Source organism: Pleurodeles waltl, chromosome 4_2, assembly GCF_031143425.1.
Source record: "Pleurodeles waltl isolate 20211129_DDA chromosome 4_2, aPleWal1.hap1.20221129, whole genome shotgun sequence".
NCBI lineage: Eukaryota > Metazoa > Chordata > Amphibia > Caudata > Salamandridae > Pleurodeles > Pleurodeles waltl.
In genome coordinates this window covers 394,881,321-394,905,376 of record NC_090443.1, presented here as the reverse complement: position 1 = coordinate 394,905,376, position 24,056 = coordinate 394,881,321, and the positions used below count along the sequence as shown (strand labels likewise).

Below are 24,056 nucleotides of genomic sequence, written 5' to 3'. Positions count from 1 at the left end.
TTTGTTTCCAGCCCAGTTCTAATGGATCCTGGGATTCCAAAGTGGCTATACCAGTCCCCCTAATCGCCACCTTGAAAGTCCTCCCAAAATGTACCTGCATTGTCTAGAGAGTCTGCATTCTGGGTAAAGTAATCTGGAAGTGCTGTGTTCGAAGGCATGTGTAGCTGCAGATACACATGCTATGCATATCTCTTCTGAAATCTAGTGTGGGGCTCGGAGTGTAACAAAGTGTTTTTCTTCGAAGAAGTCTTTTCAGAGTCACAGGATCGAGTGACTCCCCCTTGGTTACAATGCATATGGGCATCAACTCTATTGTTAGATTGTTTTCTTTCCGCTGTGTGGTTCGGACGAGTTTCCTCTCGCTCAGGTTTTGAATCAGAAAACCTTAGAAAACCTAGGTTCGGTGGCATGTGTAGCTGCAGATACACATGCTGTGCATAGTCCGCCGTCTGGTGTTGGGTCGGAGTGTTACAAGTTGTTTTTCTTCGAAGAAGTCTTTTCGAGTCACGAGACCGAGGGACTCCTCCTCCTTTGTTTCCATTGCGCATGGGCGTCGACTCCATCTTAGATTGGTTTTTTTCCGCCATCGGGTTCGGACGTGTTCCTTTTCGCTCCGTGTTTCGGGACTCGTCGATATTGTTTCGATCGCGTTTCCCATCCAGCATTGAACCGCTAATACTGTCGGAATCTAAATTTTGCCCTTCAGGGTGTATGCACCCGACATGGGCCTATTCAGGCCTACCGCTTGGAAAACCTGATGGATCGGGCTCCATTCCGATTCTGCCCTCGGTGCCACGCAAAGTACCCATATACAGACCAACATCTGTTTTGTAATTTGTGCCTTTCTCCAGACCATTGGGAGGAAGTCTGCGAAGCCTGTTCATCGTTTCGATCGAAGAAGACCTTAAGAGATCGCAGGGCCCGAAGACTTGAATTGGCGTCCAAGAGCACCGAACATCTTGACGTCGTGGAGGAAGAGCAAGCGCAGACCGCAGTCTCCATCAGAGACACCAACTCCGAACAAGAATCGAAAGATGATAGACCCATCATGGTCTGCCAGCATGTGAGTATGTCTGCCCCTACGCCCTTATATATAAAACAACCAAAAGCCTTGGGTACACCACTGCCGGAAGGCCATGACCGACCTTCCAGATCAGCACCGAAAAAGGCCACTCCTCCGTCCACTTCCGAGTTGAGGAAGTTGGCTAAAACTTTCACCTCGGACTCCGACAAAGTTTCATCACCCTGCTTCGGAGTCGAAACAACCAACTTCTTTTTCGGGACTGAAAGACCCAAACTTTGGAGCTGAAAAAAACCCTCATACACAGAGGAACAAGGACTTTTGAGAAATTTAAAGCAAATCTTCAAGCCCATGCAAGAATCTCATAAAGCTTCCGAAAAAGAGACTGAGAATGAGCCAATATTGGAGGTTATGGATGAAAGACAATCGAGAATCCATATACATAAGGAGACTGGCCGAATCCGCACTGCACCTCCTTTAAAGACTAAAAGAAAGCTGGCCTTTCAAGATGAATTGGATTCTGCTCAACCACCAGCAAAAGTGCAGAAACAAAATGAGAAACCAACTTCTCTCCTTACTTCTCCTCACTCTCCACAACTTTCTTTTTCACCTCACAATAGTCCACCACCACTGCCTTCTCCGACACACTCACTATACTCGCATGGAGATACAGTGGACTCATGGGATCTCTATGACCCTGATCCCATTCCAGATGATCCTGACCTCTACCCCTCAAAACCTTCACCACCAGAAGACATTACTGCCTACACTCAGGTAGCCTGTAGGGCAGTGACCTATCATGGAGTGCCTATGCATTCCGAACCCCTGGAAGAAGATTTTCTATTTAACACCCTGTCTTCCACTCACTCCAGATACCAGTGTCTCCCAATGTTACCTGGAATGGTTAAACATGCTGAACAATTTTTTAGCGAACCTGTCAAAGCTAGAGTCATTACCCCTAGGATTGACAAACAATATAAGCCTGCCCCTACAGACCCAGACTATATAATACGCCAGGTTCCTTTGGACTCAGTGGTAGTCAGCGTGGCAAGAAAAAGAGCTAACGGCCAATTATCCGGAGACGCTCCTCCTCCTGATAAGGAAAGTAGAAAATCTGATGCTGCTGGCAAAAGAGTGGCCACACAAGTGGCTAACCAATGGACAATCACCAATTCTCATGCACTGCTGGCTAAATATGATAGAGCCCATTGGGATGAGATGCAAGTTATTATACAGCGCCTCCCAAAAAAGCATCAGAAAAGGGTGCAACAAGTGGTAGAAGAGGGACAGGCTAAAAGCAATAACCAGATAAGGTCTGCCCTCGATGCTGTTGATACAGCTGCAAGAAGCGTCAACACTGCCATTACAATTAGAAGGCATGCATGGCTGCGCTCCTCTGGTTTAAAACCAGAAATACAACAGGCAGTACTTAATATGCCTTTTGATAAGAAATATCTATTTGGCCTTGAAGTAGACACCACTATAGAGAAACTGAGAAAAGACTAAGACACTGCTAAGGCAATGGGGTCACTATATACCACACCATATAGAGGCTCCTTTCGCAGACCACAGTTTAGAGGAGGATTTAAGCCACAATCCTCTGACGCATCTACCTCCCAAAGCAGGGACAACAAACTCAATATCAAAGAGTGGGTTTTAGAGGGTCCTACAGAGGACAATATTTCAGGAACAGAGGCTAGTTCCAAGCCTCAAAACAAACCACCACACCATCTAAGCAGTGACTTCCTTCTCACACCTCCGCTCCACACATCTCCTGTGGGGGTAAGACTACAGCAATCCCATTCTCATTGGCAAAATATCATCAGAGACAATTGGGTGTTATCAATTATCTGCAAGGGCTATTGCCTAGAATTAATCTCCACCCCTCCAAATATCCCACTACGTCACCACAAATTGTCCCCAGAACACAACGTTCTGCTGCAAGAAGAGGTACAATCTCTACTATTAAAAAAGCAATAGAATTGGTTCCACATTCTCAACAGGGAGCAGGAGTATATTCACTATACTTCCCCATTCCCAAAAAAAGATGGCACCCTCAGACCCATATTAGACCTCAGGTCTCTCAATCTATACATCCAGTCAGAACATTTTCACATGGTAACTCTGCAGGATGTCATTCCACTACCACAAAAACACAACTACATGACTACTTTAGACCTCAAAGATGCGTATTTCCACATACCCATCCATCCAGCTCACAGAAAATACCTCAAGTTCGTCATAGCAGGAAAACATTACCAATTCAAAGTTTTGCCATTTGGCATAACAGCTTCAAGAGTGTTCACAAAATGTCTAGCAGTAGTAGCAGCCTACTTAAGAAGACAACACATTCATGTCTTTCCAAATCTAGGCGATTGGCTAATAAAATCAAACAATTTTACACAATGCCAACAACACACTCAATATGTGATAGAAACCCTACATTCACTAGGGTTCACTCTCAATTACAAAAAACCACACCTTCAACCAGCAAAAGTACAACCATACCTAGGTGCTATTCTAGATATTCAAAAAGCCCTAGCACACCCAAATGCACAGAAGATACAAGCTTTCCAAAATCTCATACCACAAATACAGCCAAATCAACAATATACTGTAAGATTCATAATGAAAATTCTAGGGATGATGGCATCTTGCACAGCTATAGTTCCACATGCAAGACTAAACATGAGACCCTTACAACAGTGCCTCCCACAACAATGGGCTCAAGCACACGGTCAACTTCAAGATCTAGTGTTGTTGGACCGGCAAACACATATGTCCTTTCAATGGTGGAATCTCAGCAATCTAATGAAGGGGTGGTCATTTCAAGACCCTTGTGCCTCAGGCCATAACCACAACAGACACAGCCATGATAAGTTCGGGAGCTCATCTCAACAATCATACCATTCAAGGGGAATGGGATGCCAAGCAGAAACAGTTTCACATAAACCACTTAGAATTATTAGCTGTATTTCTTGCCCTAAAAGCGTTTCAACCGCTTCTCGAACAGAAGACTGTTCTAATAAAAACAGACAACATGACAACCATGTATTACCTCAACAAACAGGGCGGGACGCATTCATCTCAACTGTCCCTACTAGCCCAAACAATATGCAAATGAGCAATTAACAATCACATTCAACTGTTAGCATAATACATTCCAGGGATAGACAATCAGCTGGCAGATCTCCTAAGCAGGATCACCAACAAACTCACGAATGGGAGATTCAACCTCAAGTACTTCAAAAATACTTTCAAAAGTGGGGGACACCAGAAATAGACCAATTTGCAACAAGCGAAAACGTAAAATTCCAAAACTTCGCATCCAGACACCCACATCCCCTATCCAAGGGCAATGCTCTATGGATCAATTGGTAAGAGATATTTGCTTATGCTTTTCCCCCTCTCCCACTCCTTCCCTTTCTGGTCAGCAAACTACGTCATACTTCACTCACCATGACACTCATAGCCCCAACATGGACACGTCAGCATTGGTACACAACACTACTAGATCTGTCTGTAATACCTCATTCCAATCTCCCAAACAGACCAGACTTGTTAACACAGAACAAAGGTCAAATAAGGCACCCAAACCCCAGTGCTCTCAATCTAGCGATTTGGCTCCTGAAGTCTTTGTTTGGTTACCCAAAGCCTCCATCAGAATATATGGAAGTAATTAAACAAGCATGTAAACCTACTACTAGACAATGTTACGCAAACAAGTGGAAAAGATTTGTCTATTACTGGCAATCTAAAAACACTGAACCACTTAAAGCAGCTATACAAGATATTCTATGCTATCTACTTCATTTGCAGAAATCAAATTTAGCTTTCTCATCCATCAAAATCCACCTTACTGCAATATCTGCTTATTTGCAAACTATTCAACACACTTCTCTGTTCAGAATTCCGGTTATTAAAGCCTTCATGGAAGGATTAAAAGGCATTAGTCCACCCAGAATACCACCTGTTCCTTCATGGAATTTAAATATCGTACTTACCAGACTTATGGGTCCACCTTTTGAACCTTGTCAAATTCAATTTTTAACATGGAAAGCTGCCTTCCTGGTAGCTATTACTGCCTTACGAAGGGTTAGTGAAATACAAGCGTTCAGTCTTGAAGAACCCTTCTTCAAAGTAAACAAACATAACATTGTACTTAAGACATATCCAAAATTTCTACTAAAATTAGTATCTTCTTTTCACATCAGTCAAACAGTGGAATTGCCAGTCTTCTTTCCACAGGCAGACTCTGTGGCAGAAAGAGCTCTCCATACCTTAGATCTCAAAGGATCTCTTATTTACTACATCGACATAACTAAATATTTTAGAAGGACAAAACAACTTTTTGTTGCCTTTCAACATCCACATAAAGGTAATCCTATATCTAAACAAGGCTTAGCAAGATGGATCCTTAGATGCATCCAAACATGCTACATCAAAGCAAAGAGAAAACTTTTAATCACTCCTAGAGCACATTCCACAAGAAATAAAGGTGCATCAAAGGCATTTTTAGTGAACGTACCAATGGCTGATATATGTAAAGCTGCCACCTGGTCAACTCCTCATACTTTAACAAAACACTGTTGTGTTGATGTTTTTTTCTCAGCAACAGGCTATTGTAGGCCAAGCTGTATTAAGAACACTATTTCAAACAACTTCAACTCCTACAGGCTAGCCACTGCTATTTTTTGGGAGGACTAACTGCTTTGTAGTCTATGCATAGCATGTGTACCTGCAGCTACACATGCCATTGAACGAAAAATGTCATTTACCCAGTGTACATCTGTTCGTGGCATGTAGTGCTGCAGATTCACATGCACCCTCCCTCCTCCCCAAAAGCCTGTAGTCGTTCAAGTTTAATATTTGTACATATGTATATACATTTACATGGACATATCTTTATATTCTTATACTCTATCACTCCTTCCTTCACCCTTTGCGGGAAAACAATCTAACTATAGAGTGTACCCATGTGCACTGTAACCAAGAGGAGTCACTAGATCCTGTGACTCCGAAAATACTTCTTTGAAGAAAAACAACTTGTAACACTCCAAGCCCAACACTAGATGTCAGAAGAGATATGCATAGCATGTGAATCAGCAGCAGTACATGCCACGAACAGATGTACACTGGGTAAGTGACATTTTCCTTTCTTTTCATCTTGGAACTCTGGGTGAAAGATAGCACTAGGAGGTAGTCTTCATGTGACCACCTTGTGAGGTAAGCCTAGGATTTTAATCACCTGGAGTACTGTGTGTTTTATCCAGTAGGATTCTGGGCTTTTGTACAAATAAGTGGTCTACATGCTGACATCCTTGGTTTAAAAATCAATAGTCCATTCTAGACCATGAACGGTGAGGGTGTAGTAATACATGGCCCTTCACATGCCATAAGTGGCAACTGATGCCGTAGGTTATGATCTGTCATTCTAGCACATAAGTGTTGTTGAGGCATAGAGTTGTGGTGACAAGATATGCCAGATCTATACACAACTGGATCAATAAAATCCCTTCCACATATAGTAACCTGTGGAAGCAGTTGTGTAGTTTTTATTCAGATGAAGTTTGACCACAGTAGAAATTCTGGTCAATCTCTGTTAGGACCATATGCACAAAGAGTTGTAATGCCATTGCCAGATAAGGAACCATGCCAGACTATATATCTGCCATTTCAGTCTCCAGTGGCCTTTTCAGCATGAGCTGTATGCCTTTCTTGACCACAATTGCCATGTATTGCTCTCACTTAAACTAAGAGAAAACAATGGCAAAATAATTCAGCACTCTTAGTCTAAATAATGAATTTATTAAGACACTTCCCAAATATCAAATAAAAGTCATACAAATATATGAGAATAAGCATATAACTCAATCGCAGCAGAACATGTGTATATACAAAGATAAATGCATATATCAGGTGGTCAAGACTGAAAATGAAATGTGCAATTTATACATGAACTAAACAATCAAGATTTAAAATACTTCACCAGTTAGGTTGACATCATCCTCGCTAGCACAGCTAGGGAACCCTTGATTCAGTCAGATAGGAGACCCAATTGGGATCACAAATTGGATTCTGGGCAGGGCGTCCACTCCACAGGGAAGCTCCTACCTGAGTGCCAAGTCTCCCCGTCTTTTATACCTTAAAACACCTCAAGAAGAAGGTCCTTGAAACCCCCTGCCCTCTGTTATGAAAATGCTGTCTGTACTTCTGCGTCAAAAACACTATAGAAGCTGGCCAGGTTCCCAATGTTTGTTCTGAGGCAAAATTGTACATTCCTCTGGTAAAAACAGTCTCAGCCTTGTGAACTCTTATCAAGTCCGCATCCCACATAATATGTTCCAGCACTGTCTGACTCTTCACTGGTCAAGAGAAAAACATGTTGTGTAAGGAAAAACACCTGCACTTCCCTGCAACTACAGCAGGGCACAAAATGGAGTAATTTGCACAAAATGGAGTTGATGGTCAAAAATAAATAGCATCACATGCCACTCCTCTAATATATCATGAAAATGATGCCATGCAGTGGGCTTAGATCCTTTCAGCTGCTAGGTTAGTTTCAGTTTGATACAATACATAGGTCTCCTGTAGGAGACCAGTGTCGATATTGCCTGTATGTAGATAAGCTAATACCTGCTTTGCTTTACAAGGGTTGTTCAGCCCCCTAATAGGCCATGCCATATGTTTAATGGGCCACATGTCAAGTGCAAGATGTATATGTTCGGAACATATTGGGACGTGATAATTATAAACCTAAGTTTACACATGGAGGTGCTGTATGCAGTGATGTACACCTGTTGTGCTGGGTGGTATGCTCATAGATTATTCCATGGCCAGACCAGTGATTTCTGTTGAAATGCCCCCCCACTCCTCCGAATCGTCACCCGCTGTGACTTGCCCAGCTTTTCTGATTATCCAGTACATCCTTTGAGAGAAATGGGTTCTCCCCATTTAATCTGCCTGGATTTTTAACTTTTTTGATCACCAGGTTTTACACGTTTACTGTGGGAGAGCCTCACAACTGTTGTCTCACCCACAGTAAACAGACTGTGCCTATTTACTACCATATCCGCCTTTTAAAATAAGGCTGCTACGACACAGCAAGGGTAATGGGCACATGGCTGGTTACATGTTAACGTGTGTGTACACATGGGAGGGCTGCGCATGGGAGACTAATGTGCGCAGCCCAGGAACCATACACAGGTAGCCTGGCAAAGAGAGGTCTCTGCAGGTTTAGGTATTGACGAGGGGTAGGCCTTATAATGTTAGTGGGCACTCCTAGATAAAGTCAGTATGGCTTAGTGTTCTGTCTGCAGTGATATTTATTGTATGCATAAGAGAGAATCTGCCTTGGGTGCAGTTTCTCTTCCCATAGGCCTTCAAAGTACAGTATGGACTCAAATTGGGTTGAAACCTGTGCCCCCAGTTTGAATATCCAAGTCTGCAGATGGATACACCTTATAGGTCACTCAGAATTTTCATATTTCTCTGGCTCAGCTCAGGATCAAAGTCCAGGCCTTTTGTCACACTGCTGGGCCGAGTTAATTACATTGATATCCAGCAGAAGAAACAAAGGTCTCCCCACACAAAAGTGTTCGTTAACAGTCCTTCACTCAGCATCTGAGGAGGAAGGGGTGGGTAAGAAATTCTGCATCTGTTAATTAGCTGTCAAACTGCACTAGGGTTCGGGCAGCCCAGGCCCATTGAACAAAGAAGGAAGCCCAGACCTCTGGAGATAGCCTCGGAGGAGGCTCCTCTTTGACGTTTTTGAGGGAAAGGCCCTAACAGTAATCTCAGATACAGGCGGAGCTGAAAGCCCCAGAGGACATGTGAGCTGAGACAACATGATGGTGCAATCTTGCTTTGTAGCAGCATGCTTTGCTGGAGAGTTGGGACAGGGGTGAAGGCGTGATGTGACACCCTAGTATTAGCTAAGGATGCCTGTCTTCTACCCCCTTTAAAAAATCTTACACGTGAGAGAAAGGGTGTTGTTGAAATTGGACATTAGAATTGTATGGCAGCAACACCATGGACAACTGGAAGAACGAGCTCCATAAAGACTCTATTTGGGGCAGTTCGCGCTCAGGCCCTCATAACATTTTGTCCACATAAGCTACCCACGCTAAATTTGTGTCCTTTTTTCCCAACATCCTAGGGATACTAGAGGTACCTGGAGTTTGTGGGTTCCCCTGAAGGAGACCAAGAAATTAGGCAAAATAAAGCGAACATTTTTTTTTCTTTAAAAAAAATGGGGAAAAAGGGATGCAGAAAAAGGCTTGTGTTGTTGTTGTTTTTTTTTTCCCCCCTGAAAATGGCATCAACAATGGGCTTGCGGTGCTACAATCACCATCTTCCCAGCTTTCAGGAACAGGCAGACTTGAATCCGAAAACCACATTTTTCAACACAATTTTGGCATTTTACTGGGGCATAACCCATTTTTACTATTTTTTGTGTGCTTTTAGCCTCCTTCCTGTTAGTGACAGAAATGGGTGTGAAACCAGTGCTAGATCCCGGAAAGCTAAACATTTCTGGAAAGTATAAAAAATTCTGAATTCACCAAGTGGTCATTTGTGTATATTCTGAAAGGTTTTCCTACAGAAAATAACAGCTGACATAAAAGAATATTGAAATTGAGATAAAAAACAGCCATTTTCCTCCACGTTTTACTCTGTAACTTTTTCCTGTGATGTCAGATTTTTTAAAGCAATATACCGCTATGTCTGGTGGACTCTTCTGGTTACGGGGATATATAGGGCTTGTTGGTTCAAGGACCGTAGGTACCCAGAGCCAATAAATGAGGTGCACCTTGCAATGGGTTTTCATTCTAAACTGGGTATACAGCAATTCATTTGCTGAAATATAAAGAGTAAAAAAATAGGTATCAAGAAAACGTTTGTATTTCCAAAATGGGCACAAGATAAGTTGTTGAGAAGCACAGTGCATTTCTCAAATAGACGTCTTTTTTACACACTGTCTTACATTTGAAAGGAAAAAATGTTGAGAAAGACAAGGGGCAATAACACTTCTACTCTGTTTTACCCCCATTCTCACGATAAAAATAGTACCTCACTTGTGTGGGTTGGCCTAGTGCCTGCGACAGGAAACGCAAAATGGACACATCATATTTTTACATTGAAATCTGACGTGTTTTTTTGCAAAATGCCTAGCTGTGGATTTTGGCCTCTCGCTCAGCCGGCACCTAGGGAAACCTACCAAACCTATACATTTTTTTAAAACTAGACACCTAGGGGAATCTCAAGATGGGGTAACTTGTTGTGCTCTCACCATGTTCTGTTACCCAAATTCTCTCGTAGGGGAGGTCCATGTATAGTCATAAGCTGTGAATATTCCCCGCCCGTCTGCGGGGACCCCGGAGCACTTCTTCCAAAATAACTTCTTAAGTGTCAGTGTTCGCCTTACTTCAGAAAGGCCTGCCAAGTCACTTAATGTTCACATGCAGCCTAGGAGAAAGACTACAGTGTCCAAAATTCTTTATCCAGTCTATCTTTACAAGGAATACATTTGAGATATCTGCATTTAAATGCTTGAATGAAAAGCACATTTCACAGAAAAATTCCTTCAAAACCCTAATGAAGAAGTTCAGGGCAATGTAGCCCATAGGCTGCCATAATAATGAAGAAAAAAGGTGACTGTGCCTTTAAGAGCAGCCAGTCCTCCTGTATCCCATCATGCCTAGAGAGAGAGACAGTTACCTCAGTTCTTTTTTCCGGCTCCTGCTGACAGGACCCTGGAGCATTGAGCTCGACCTATTTAGGGTTTTACTTAAAAAAAAATACAGTTTAAATTAGAAAATAACTTCTACATTCAACGTCTTTTGGCTTTCTCTCCAGATTGATGTCTTTTTCTGACTGGACTTAAGGCTTTTGTATCACAAAAATGCCCTCTCTATTTGACAAATGTCCAAAATGTAATAGGAAAAAAGGCCAAAACAGACCCCCATGAGGTCTGCATCATCTGTCTACCGTCTTCTCACATACCTGTCTCCTGTAAACATCTGTAAAACATTTTCTAGGCGCACCTTGCGCGACAGAGAGAAGATTTGCCTTCAAGGGAAAGCAGAGAGACGACGCCAGGAGACCAGTGGGCAATCGGAGCGAGGGGGAAGGTCAGCCTTCCACCAGGGCTCTTACCTGAGCCTCCAATGGTCGTGGGAGGTCTGAGAGGCGTTCTTCTACCAGAAAACGCTTTAGGTCACGGTCGACGTCGAGGAGGTACGGCGCCTACATGCTCGCCGTTGCAGTCCGGCTTGACGGCACATAAGCGTCGCCATTCGACGTCGAGACACCGCACGACGTCGAAGACTCCACGTCACACGACGTCGAGAAGCAGATTGGCGTCATTGGAATCGACTTTGAGACAAAAACGCAGACGGTATGTTTTGACGTCGAGGTCCTGCTCACCGACGTCAGAGAAGATCGACGTCGGGGAGTCCATCGACATCAAATTGACCATCGACGTCGAGGAGGGGAAAAAAGGAGAAGGATTTATTCTTCATCTGAATCGCACCATTCTCCTTCTACAGTGCCTATTCCTTCTTCGCCTTCTCCTCGGGCCTCTCCTCCAGCAACACCATTGCAACCGTCAGACCCGATTCCTCCGGCACCACTTCCAGTGCCTCAAGTGCCTAGCAGTGTCCCAGCTCCTAGGCTGCGCTCTACATCGCGCCATCGGTATCGACATGGCCAACACTCATCAGGCCATTCAAGGCCACGACATTCTCACAGTAGATCGAGCCATGGATCCAGATCAAGTGACCATCAGAGAGATTCTTCCTCCTCTACCTGAGATTACTCCCTTACTTTATCGGATACACCGCCACCTCGTTCGTCACCGGTGGATGATATCAATACATTCCATGAAGTTCTGGTCAGAGGTGCGACAAAACTTAACATTCCGATGGCTCCCCCTCTACACCTACTTCTTCGATTATATTTGAGACTCTCCAGTTCGTGTAGCTGACAGACCTTTGCTACCTGGCCTTTTAGAACCTGCCATGGAAGTCTTCCTCATGCCGGCTACGACCAAACCTGCTCCCGCCAGACTACAGAAGAAGTATCGTCCTCACGGAACAAGATCCTTTGTTTCTACGGTCTGATCTCTGCCCCCCCCCCCCCCCCCCCCCCCCCCCAAAAACCTGATTTGGTGGTCATACTGGCGGCTCACAAATCCCACGCAACATCTCAATCTTCCACCTCTCCACCGGACTAAGAGAGTAAGAAGGTAGACTCAACAGGCCGCAAGGTCTGTAGTTCGGCCGCAACCTCCATGAAGACAGCAAGTGCAACAGCACTTTTGGGCAGTTATGACAGGTCCTTGTGGGATTCCCTTCTCCAGTTTACTAAGCATCTTCCGAGAGATCAAAGGGAGGATTTTATGGAGATAGTCCAAGAGGGTGCTATGGTCTTGAATCAGATCATCAGTGCAGCAGCAGATTCTTCATTGCTCTCCACACACACATACTGCCACGGAGTGACACTGAGGAGACATTCATGGCTGAGGCTTACTTCCGTGAAACCGGATGCTCAACAGCGCATTCTGAATCTGCCATTTTCAGGCTCCACTTTATTCGGCTCCCATGCCGATGACAAGATGGCAAGGATGAAGGCTGAGGTGGACACTCTAAAGGCAGTGGGTTTCGAAAAACCCAAAGAGCAAAGAAGGCCCTTCCGGGCTTTCCAGCGTTGCTATACCACTCAGAGGGTTCAAACCCGTCAATGGGTCCCTGCAAGATCTTACCAACAATACCAACGCTCGTATCAACCTCAGCGTAAGACACAGAGATGGTGTTCCACCCAGCAGTCCTGTCAGGGTTCTTGACAACCTCCAGCTTCAAAACCCTGAAAATCCTCTTCCCCCAACTCCGTTACCCACTCCGGTGGGGGGAAGCATCACCAATTGCTTGGCAGAGTGCCAAAGTATTACAACAGACGCTTGGGTCTTAAACATTGTACAGAATGGATACTTTCTCAGGTTTTCTACTCCGCCCCCAAACATTCTGCTGAAATCTACCACTTCTCATCTCAGCCTTCTAAAGGCGGAGGTTTCCATCCACCTAGAAAAGAAAGCAGTGAAAACCGTTCCCCTCAACCAGTGGGGGAAGGGCATTTACTCCAAGTATTTTCTCATTCCAAAGAAGGTCAAGAGGGAGTTCAGACCCATTCTAGATCTCAAGATTGCCAAGAAATGGGTCCGGAAGGAAAAGTTCAGGATGCTATCCTCACACCAGATATGCCCTCAGATTCAACAAGGGGACTGGCGTTGTTCGGTAGACCTTCACAATGCTTACTTTTACATCCCCATCGTGAAAAAGCATCGAAAGTTCCTGAGGTTTGTGGTGGGTCAAGATCACTTCCAATACATCTTTCCTACCATTTGGTTTCAAGTTAGCACCCAGAACCTTTTCCAAATACATGGCTGTGGTAGCAGCACATCTCCGAATACATCAGATCTACATCTATCCATACCTGGACGACTGGCAAATCAAAGCATCCACCCGTGCAGAAGCCCAACTCCATTTCCAGTGGACCTGCGACCTCCTTTATCGGCTAGTCCTTCATGTCAATTTTCAAAAGTCGATGACATTTCCTGTCCAGAGGTTACACTATTTGGGAGCTACCATAGACACACTACAGGCAAAAGTGTGTCCTTCGGACGAACAACGCTTATCCATTCTCCAGAAGTGTCGGGCACTCCGATCTATGCGTCACCCAACAGTTCACACAGTCTCGTCCCTTCTCGGCTCCATGGCCTCCTGCATCTTTCTGACACCCAACGCTCGCCTCCACATGCGAACTCTTCAGGAGTGTCTAGAGGACCAATGGAGTCAACTGTTGGGGAAGTGGGAAGATCGGATTTGTCTGTCCACCCATGCATCCAGATCCCTCGCTTGGTGGAGTTCTCTACACAATCTCCTAAAGGAGGTGCCTTTTTGTCCGCAATCTCCAGCACAGACTATTGTGACAGATGCCTCTCTCCTCGGATGGGGAGCTCATATGGGTCACCTACAAGCACAAGGTCTCTGGTCTCCCAAGGAATCGTCATACCACATCAACCTTCTCGAGCTCCGTGCAGTGCACCTAGCTCTCAAGCCCTTTCTTCAGTCATTCACCACCGACAACTTACTTGTACAGACGGACAATACTACCACAATGTACTACCTGAACAAGCAGGGGGGCACCAGATCCAGAGTCTTATCTCGAGAGTCCCAGACAATATGGCACTGGCCAGCAAATTGAACATAGTAGCAATCCACCTTCCAGGGGCTCAGAATGTACAAGCGGATGCCCTCAGCAGGCTTCTCGAAGAGAACGAGTGGGTACTCAACAAAGATGTCGTCCAAGATATCTTCCGTTTGTGGGGCACACCATCAGTCGACCTCTTCGCCACAGAGGAAAACAGAAAATGATGTGCCTTTGCCGCCAGGTTTTGCCACCCAGAATCGCTGGGGAATGCTCTGTGGATAGACGTGTCCAACAAATTTCTGTACGCCTTTCCACCAACTCCACTCATCCCAGGAGTCCTCCACAAACTCTCAAGGTCTTCAGCCACATTGATCCTCATTGCACCAGAGTGGCCGAGACAGTGGTGGTTTCCAGACCTTCTTCATCGGTCACTCCGTCCACATTTCAGGCTACCATGCAGACCGGACCTCCTGACGAAGTTTGGAGTGCAGTTGAGACACCCCAATCTCCTCCTTGAATTTGGCAGCATGGCTCCCGAGTTCGTCCAATACGGTCACCTAAATCTTCCACAGGATTGTATGGAGATCCTAAAGCAGCCGAAGCGGCCATCTACCTGTCAAATGGAAGAGATTCTGATTTTGGTGCTCTTCTAAGGGGATACACCCTACATCTTGCCAGGAAGATGTCATTCTTCCATACTTGTTGCATTTGTCTCAATCTGGTCTGCAACTCTCTTCCATAAGGGTTCATTTGGCAGCTTTGACTGCATACAGAAAAAGACATTAGCAAACCTCTTTCTTTAGGATGCCAGTCATGAAAGATTTCCTAGAAGGGTTAAAGAAGGTCTTCCCTCCAGTTAGGCGTCCTTCCCCACCATGGGAACTTAATGTGGTCCTTTCGAGGCTCATGCACGCTCCATTTGAACCCTCTCGTAGGGGTATTTCCATGATAGTCGTAAGCGACCCTCCCGCCTCCCTGGTGGAGTAGACCGATTACTAACTCAAGTTACTCATAATTCTCAGCTAGGACTTCCTACAAAAAAAAACTGAGGTAACTGCCTCTTTCTAGGCATGATGGGATACTGGAGGACTGGCTTCTCTTAAAGGCACAGTCACCTTTTTTCTTCATTATTATGGCAGCTCATGGGCTACATTGCCCTGCACTTCTTTATCAGGGTTTTACATTATAAAAGGTTTGTGAAGGAATTTCTCTGTGAAATTTGCTTTTCATTCAAGCATTCAAATGTATTCCTTGTAAAGATAGACTGGATAAAGAATTTTGGACACTGTAGCCTTTCTTCTAGGCTGCATATGAACATTCTTAAGTGACTTGGCAGGCTTTTCTGAAGTAAGGCGAACATTGACACTTAAGAAGTTATTTTGGAAAAAGTGCTCCGGGGTCCCTGCAGATGGGCGGAGAATATTCACAGCTTATGACTATCATGGAAATATCCCTTTGAGAGAACTGGAGTTATAGGTAAGACACTATTCCATCCTTAGCAAACCTCAGATTTTGGAAAAAGAAAAACACTTTTTCCCTAAATTTCGGTGCTGCAAAGTTCTGGATCTGAGGAGAGCCACAAAGTTCCTTCTACCCAGTGTTCCCCCAGGTCTCCCGATAAAAAAGGTACCTCACTTGTGTGGGTAGGCCTAGTGCCTGCGACAGGTAATGCCCCAAAATACTAGATGGCCACATCAAAATGATCAAATACAAAACTACGTGTCTTTGCGCGGGAGGGGAACCTGCATTTTTGGTCCTGGGCTCAGCAGCCATCTAGGGAAACCTACCAAACCCAAACATTTCTGAAAACTTAAACTCCCATTGGAATCCAGGGAAGTGTGACTTGCGTGGATACCCTAATGTTTTCTTACCCAGAATCCTCAGCGCACCTCAAATTTAGCTAAAAAATAACGTTTTCCCCACATTTCTGTGTGGGATCACCGCACCGGCACAAATTTCCTACCACCCAACGTTCCCCTCAGTCTCTCAGTAAAAACGATACCTCACTTGTAAAGGTGGGCCAAGCGCCTGTAACAGAGAAGAGCCAAAAACATGCAAAAAATGATGGGGAACCAAAGCGGGTCCAAAAGGGCAGTTTGGAAAAAAATATATGTTTTTAGGCTGGCAAGTGGGGCAGATTTTGTTATCATTATAGATGTGACAGTGCTGGGTGGAAGGAATTTTGTGGATGATTCTGGAGGGTTTCGTCACACAAATGTGGGATAAATGTGTGATTTCTGACGAAGTTGGAGGTTTTCAGGGCATTGTCGGTAAGAAAATTGATTTTTCTACACGGCAGTGTGCCAAAGTCCAAAAAGTGCAGCTCTCACCATTCTAAGTGGGATGATTTTGAGAGTTAGACAAGCTCTCATGGCTCAAATGTAAAACCAAAACCCAAAAGATTTCCTCTTGCTTGCTGTGGGATGAGATGTTTTGGTGTGCGGGGAAGAGCTGAAAGACTGTTACCCCATTCGGGTGGGGGCATAACCATGCCCATGCTGGTTGGTAGCCACATCCCCACTTTTTTTTGTTTTGTTTTTTATAATTCAGTGGCATCTAGTAGACTTTCAGCCCCCCGGGACTGGATCGGGGGTAATTGCCTTATCTACCCACCAGTGGGCAGAACAACTTTGGCCTCATTTATTTGGGGTGGGGGTGTGGCCATAACCCCACCCTCCTTTCATTTATTTATCTTTTTTTTTCTTCTTAAACTCTACCCTGGTGGGCTTTCTGCCCCCAGTGGGGGCAGTTGGGCCTTCCAAAAATAGGCAGATATGGCCAACAGTAATGTACCCCCATGAGGAGCGACCCTTGCCCAAGGGGCTGCCTCCCCCCAAACAAAACCCACACATAGAACAATCCCTGGTGCCTAAGTGGCTTCTGTCCCCCTTGGGGGCAGATATGGCTTAAAATAAATTTGTCCCCCAGGGGAACGACCCTTGCCTAAGGAGGTCGCTCCCCTTGCATGAAATTGATGCAAAAAAATAAAACTCCTTGTTGTTTAGTGGTTTCTGCCCCCCTTGACTAAGTGGTCGCTCCCCACATCTAAAAAACATAAAAATAAAATAAAAAAAATAATCCCTGGTGTCTAGCTGTTTCTGCCTTTGACTCTCAGCTAAGAAAACAGTGTGTTGCAATCCGCTGTAACCTTTGGAAATACTCCGGAGAAGGTCAAGGCCCCGGGTTCCCTGAAGCTCTAAAGGCCCGGGGATCCCTACCTCTGGGCCGGTTCATGCAACAACAACAAAAAAGGGGGGGGGGGGGGTTGGAGGGGTGAGTCCAAGACATCATGAGTTTTCAGGCTAAGCTTAGCACTCCTAAGGCTTTTTTTCAAGTGGAGTGACTTCTATTGGCCAAGGGGTTTTGTTTTAAAAGGGGACAGTCACGTGCCTTGTTGTTTTATTTCTGTTCTGTTTTACAATATTATTTTTTCAGAGGTATTGCTGACAGTAATGTTTCTTAAAATATACATTGAGGTTAAATTTATTATGCTTATTGGAGGTGGTAGCAGTGTTTTATTGATTATAATGACTGCTGATGGATTATGGTTACTGAAGTCAGTAATATAGTGATGCTTTATAACATATCGTACTCCATCTTTAAGTGTGGTAACCTTGATAATGCCAATAGGCCTGCTTGATTTGAATTGAGACCCTTTTATATGTTAATATTCTGTATCGGAGGTGGCACAGTTAATTTTGGGTTTGTGATCCTTTAGGCATTAAATGTTATGTCATTAAAGGTGTTTCCACCAACCTTAAGTATATTTGTAAATTTACTGTGTAGTAAGTTAAGTAGTGTGTGTGTGTGTGTGTGACTGTACATTTCCTTTTCTAAAGAAAAAGCACAGACTGGGCAATCGTTTATTGAGTGTTGTTCTTGCATGCCGGGGAATGGTGATTATTAGCCTGCACAAATTTGTCTGAGTAGGTCTTGGACTGGTCTGCTTCGCAACTCAGTGTCAAGCACTACAATTAGGTGCTTGGTTCCCAGTGAGGGAGTAATTATCCACCTATTACTTGCACAGGCCTCGCGTCCTCCACAACTAATAACCCGGTTTCCTTACAATCCTTCCTCCACCCCTCCTAACAATACAGAAAAAAACACAACCGTTAGAGGAAAAACTCACGGATAACCAGGTGGAAGGCCCATGTTCTTTTCTGGGGTTAGAAGGTGGCCAAGAGTAATAAAGGATACAAGGCCAGTCACTTGTTTAAGGGGGCAATCGGGCAAACCATCATTATTCATACTACATCCATAGCAACATCTCAGGCATTCAGGGAACAACATAAGGCAGCAGAATGGCAGACCTCCCCACAACCTTTAGGACATAGCAGGGGTGCACAGGTAATGGAGAGAGACCTGTGGACCTCCATCTTCCCCACTGCAGTGGAGTCCAAGAACCCTATGATGCACGTTATTGTTTTTGCGTGAGCAGGCTTTGAGGTCCTCATTGTTAGCCATTAGCGCTGAGAAGTTTATCCATGTGAAGCAACTTCTCATTCTTTCTACTAGTCTTCAATAAATGAGTTTGTTTCAGATATTTGATACAGTCTCCATGTTTGTCCTATGTGTTCTTTCATATGATAACCTGTCAGCGTCCATTGTATTATCTATAGTGACTAAGATTAGTTTCATTTCCATCTTGGTGGTTTTTATATTGGGTTCTGCTGCTATATTCAAATTGGTTTTGGTCTCATGGATGAGATTCATTCTTAAGGACCTCTTTGTGTCGAATACTAGCTAGGATTGCCTCTTGTTATATCAGCCCCTCACTGTTCCCCGAGAGCGCCTCTGGGGGGAGGGGGGTCATGGAGTTCTACCTTCTGCAGTGATCTGGCCTTGGTCCATCATGAGCTAGGAACACAACAACTTCCAAAGTCGTCTTCCTTGTACAGTATCAGTCTTAGCTCATGGAGAAGAGGTTGTTGGGAAGTGCAAATACTATGAAGTGGTCCTTTAGTTCAGTTCTTTGCTGGTTCAGGGTGCATTGGTGGTAATGCAGAGTCAATTAAAGCACGTCATGTTCTAAATCGTGACTGGTTAATAGGTGCTTCTTACAGACATTAAAACAAAATGTGGTAGGGCATTAGAGGCATCTATCTATACTACACAAGAGACCAGTCAGACATTCCAGATGGGGCCTATCCTGATGTTGGACAGCTCGCTGCAGATGGCACAAGCATTAGGCCTCAGATGGTCCAAGGATGTGGAATAGGGAATGATTGACCAGACCGTCTAAACAGGACTGTGGTTATTTCTGATGGCAGAGCAGTTACAGCAGATCTTTGTTCTCCATCAGACACACCGACCTGGCCTGAGGCAAATGTGCGCCCTAGACCTTTTCTGGTGAGCTGCAAGGCATCAGAAGGGAAGTTATAAAAAAATAAAAAGTGGCTACGACCATGAGATGGAGGCAACAGAGAGAAACAAAGTGTATGCTACATTTACTGTGTTCTTGTAAATTATACCACCCTCTTGACACACATGGGCCAAGTTATGTCACCTGTTACTACAATCCTATCACATACACATGGTGGAGTGACTGCGGAGGATAGTGCGCCTTCACACTGCCAGTACTGTCATCCCAAACCCACATTTTTTTTAAAGTGTTTTTGTACTGGCCTACTGTGCCCCTCACAATTACAGAACTGAGTGTTCTACAGAACGTTGATATGCACTTAATTCTTGACCTACAGCTCCCACCACTGTTCCAGAATGTATACCTAAATGGAGCTCTGCCTGTGCACCTTATTTCTGACCAGCACCTCCCAGAATTATTCCATATGTAAAGCCTCACACAGATCTTTAAGCTTTGTTTTTTCCAGTACTGGAACCTGCAGATCAGCGTGTCATACACTGCAATTGTGATCTGTAACACATGTTGACATTTGAACATACAGAGCTGCACACATCTCTGCCATTGAACCATAGTTCTGACCGCAGCGTGAACTGCTGTTTGAGCCCAGGATCCCAGTGGTACTTTTGCAAGTGTCTAGGCATTGTACATGGAAATTAAATGAATACTCAATATGGAGGGATGTCTAATAGATATTGTCCCTGTTAATATTTGATGTGGGTACCTAATGTGGGACATTTTTAATCTTTCTCTCAGGTGGGAGTATGATGATAGCTATTGTGAAGCAGTAAAGAAGACTTCTCCCTACGATTCTGGTCCTCGACTTCTAGATGTCATTGACACTGCTGTCTTCGACTACCTAATTGGCAATGCTGATCGCCATCACTATGAGAGCTTCCAAGACGATGAAGGAACCAGTATGCTAATACTGCTAGACAATGCCAAAAGGTTCAGTATAAAAGCACCTCAGTTCTCCTGCCTCCCCCCCCCCCCCCCCCCCTCAATCAACCCGCTTCACAGTCAATGTTAGAGGGACATTTGTGTGTCAGAGACAGACTGTACTACATATCCTGGGAGATGTTGGAAAGGTAATGTTAGTAAATCCACATATGTCCCTTGTGGTCAGTTGCCACTGTTATAAGTGTTAAAAGTGTTCCACACACTGTTCGTGCAATATACATCTATTGTGTCTCTAAATGCTATACATAATAATTCCTGCATTCTCAATGTATTTTTCTCGTTCTTTGTTCTGTGAGGATGGCTATTATGACTCCTTAAGTAATAATGAAGGCTTCAGTGTATTGCAAAACATACTGCACCGCAGATTGCTTTTTTTGTCATTGGGTGCAGATGTGTAATCCAGTGCTACAGAGGAAAACCTCAGCTAATACTCACTAAGACCTTCACCAATACGCCAGTACCAATTGCGACCAAGATAATAGATGCATCACCAAGAACCTATTATGCAGCATTTCTAGTATTGGTTTGTATATCAATGACTGTTTGTAGGGCTTGTAAGTGTTCTTTGGTGCTCAGTAACCTGTACAATACCCTATCTAAGATCTGCCTCTGATGCGACACCAGCTATTCCTCATATGCTCTGCAATACATCATTTCTTCCAGGGACCATAACAGCACTAAGTGACAGGTAGGTCAAATATCTGTTGCAAGAATAATTTATTGCAGAAATAACAGCATGGGCTCCTCATGCTATGGCTGAGTATGGTTTTTACTGAGTCCCTATAACGAGCCTTAATAGAAGATAAAATCTGAGCATTGGGAGTTAAGGGGAGTGGTAATTGTTGGATGCTGACTTTTCTGGTATGTCCCTGGTAATTAAGGTGAATATGGATGCATTTCCCTAGTGCTGGAAAAACGGCATTAGGTCACCAACAGTCTACAGCTTTGCCAGTGAAATAATATCGGGATCAGTAGTTGCCACACGAGGAAGAGGATACCTACTCCCTCTCTAATTAGACATGCTACTTCAAATTCACACCTCAGTTTGTTCTCTTACACTCGCATATTGCTGCTAGAAGACATCACTGCATTTCATAAAGTACCGATAAATGGAGCAAGTAAGTTACAAGTTCCAATTGAACATTTAACTTACTTACCTTCACTACCCCATTTGTGGGCATCATGAATAATCTACAACCTGTGTGAGCTGCTAGACATACGTTTTCTTTAGTTTCTGGATGTGTAGAACTCTCAGATAAGAGAATTATCACTCCATCCACCAATAAAGTTGCTACACCGTGATTCAGTAAGAAATGTAGACCACCAGAGCAAGATCCTGCTCATCTCTGACACAATCTCAGGTCAGACTCTGTGAATGAGTCTGCTGTCAGAAAAGGGTAAGTTTCTGCTCTTGAGACTTCCGTTCCTCCTGACTGGGAAGGGAAAATGATGGATTCAGCTGTGAGGAAAATGTGTGATACACCAGTGACTACTTTCAAGGCACTGAGCATAATAGCCCTCTTAAGTAGGTATAGTACAGCACTAGCAGAAAGGTTACAGGACTTTTCAGAATATCTCCCCAAACAATACAGGCTGATTGTTTTGGTGATTGAATGTAATGTGTGCTTGTGTAAATCAAGTCCATACCTTTTAATTGATGCAGCAGATTTACTTTCTTTAGGGTTCTGTCAATGCAATACAATGCAGAGATCTTTGTCTGTGCTTAACCTCACTCAAGCATGATGCTCAGGTTAAGATAATATATTTTTCGTTCTCCGGATCTGTTCTCTGTGGTCTCCATGCAAATTATGAAATGCAGTGTATGCTGATGAGGTGCTGAACGAAGTCTGTCTTGGAGAAACCTTTTTCAGATACTAGTACGAACACCGTGACTATCATGATCTTACCAGCCATAAGGTTTATTCTTCTTTCTGTACGTATCAGCGTCAATAAAAGCAACATGCAAAGCAACAGTGCTCTGTTCTAATGCAGATCTTTTAAAGGTAAAAAGTCATAGTAATATAATTGTTTCTTGGCTCTGAAGATTCTGTCAAATACACAACAGTGACCTCCTTGCTTCCTCATCTGTATGCCACTCTGAAGATGTTTTGTAACACTCCCCTTCACCAAAGTGTGGCAGACCATCATCAGAGACAAATGGGTGCTAAAAAAATTCAAAATAGCTACACTTTTCACTTCGACACCTTCATTGTCAAGTTCTTTGAAGGCTGAACCCAAAAACTAGATAGAGAAAAGAAGCTACTGTCCTACTACAAAAGCAGGCCATGGACCCTCTTTTTCTAAAAGATGAAAAGGCATCTATTAACGATACTTTGTGGTTCATAAAAAAAGCCCTGAAAGAGACATGCCAGCAAATGGATCAGGAAAGAAAAATTACATATGCTGGCTCTCCATCAGTTCTCTTCTCTCAAGAAAGGGGGCTGGATAAGTGCCATGTATTTACAATATGTGCACTTTGGCATTGCAGAGGCGAGCAAAAACAGAATGTTTCTGGGGTTTAGAGGAGGGAAGTAACTCTACCAGTGTAAAGTTCTCCCTTTAAGACTGAAGTCAACAGCTCAAGTCTAGTGCAGATTACCAATTATTAGTAGCCACTTAGAACAAAAAGCAAGGAGAAGTCTCACTTGGAAGAGACAGTATCTTCCATTTTTCCGAAGTCTAACAAATTCTGGCAGCACCTGCTCCAGTATCTTCCCTTGTAGAATCAATGGTGCCCTCTATTTTTGTTTCAAATGTAAAGCTTTGTCTGCTTAGAAGATCAGTGGTCTCAATGTTTAGACATACTACTACTGTCTCTAGCCACAAAGCAGTCTGTTCTAATGTGGTGCAGGAGGATCAGTCTCCTAAAAGAAATTCCATTTCACCATGTTTGCAAACTATAGTAACAGTTATGTCCTCATGGGTTGGAGAGCCCTTCTGCAGAAACTCGACAGCTCAAGGTCTTTGGTCGGACAAGAGGTGTCTGCATCACATCATTATACTGGAACTGAAAGTTATCTATCTTGTCCCATGGCCATCTCTGGCAAACGTATCCTAATTCAGACTGACAACACAAATATATGTCACTACTTCAGCACACTAGGTTGCACCAGAACTTTCTAGGAGCCAAATAAATTTAAAAATGGCTTTTAGTAAGGAATCCGCCAAAAAAAGGCATTGCATCCTAGAGACTTAAACACCCATCGAAAATCAAGAATGTTTCTTGACAAAATAGCACAAAAAGTTAGACTGGGGATTTCTTCAGGTAGACTTCTTTGCAACATTAGAATATGCAAAATGTCCAAACTTCACCTCTAGAGCAAACAAACCATGATAGCTGGGCAGGGGTCTTTTGGTAGATTAAAAATGTTGCTGCTTTTCCAAAGAAACCATCTGTTCTATGGTTATCTATAGACCTCTTAAAAGAAGCAACATGGTCATCTTTAAGCTTTTAAGTGGAAATCTTTTATTTGTGGTGCAACTATGACTCCAAATTCTGCCTTGAAACAG

General features: G+C 43.9%; 1 protein-coding gene across 2 annotated transcripts in view; it reads left to right on the top strand.

The window, feature by feature from the left end:
• The window catches only part of FAM20B (FAM20B glycosaminoglycan xylosylkinase), a 139,165-nt gene that overhangs the window by 62,062 nt on the left and 53,047 nt on the right, over positions 1–24,056 (top strand). For both annotated transcript variants that reach the window (XM_069231542.1, XM_069231541.1), the window contains one exon: positions 20,343–20,534. In XM_069231542.1, coding sequence (XP_069087643.1) covers positions 20,343–20,534 — 192 coding nt within the window. The remainder of the gene's footprint in view (positions 1–20,342; positions 20,535–24,056) is intronic.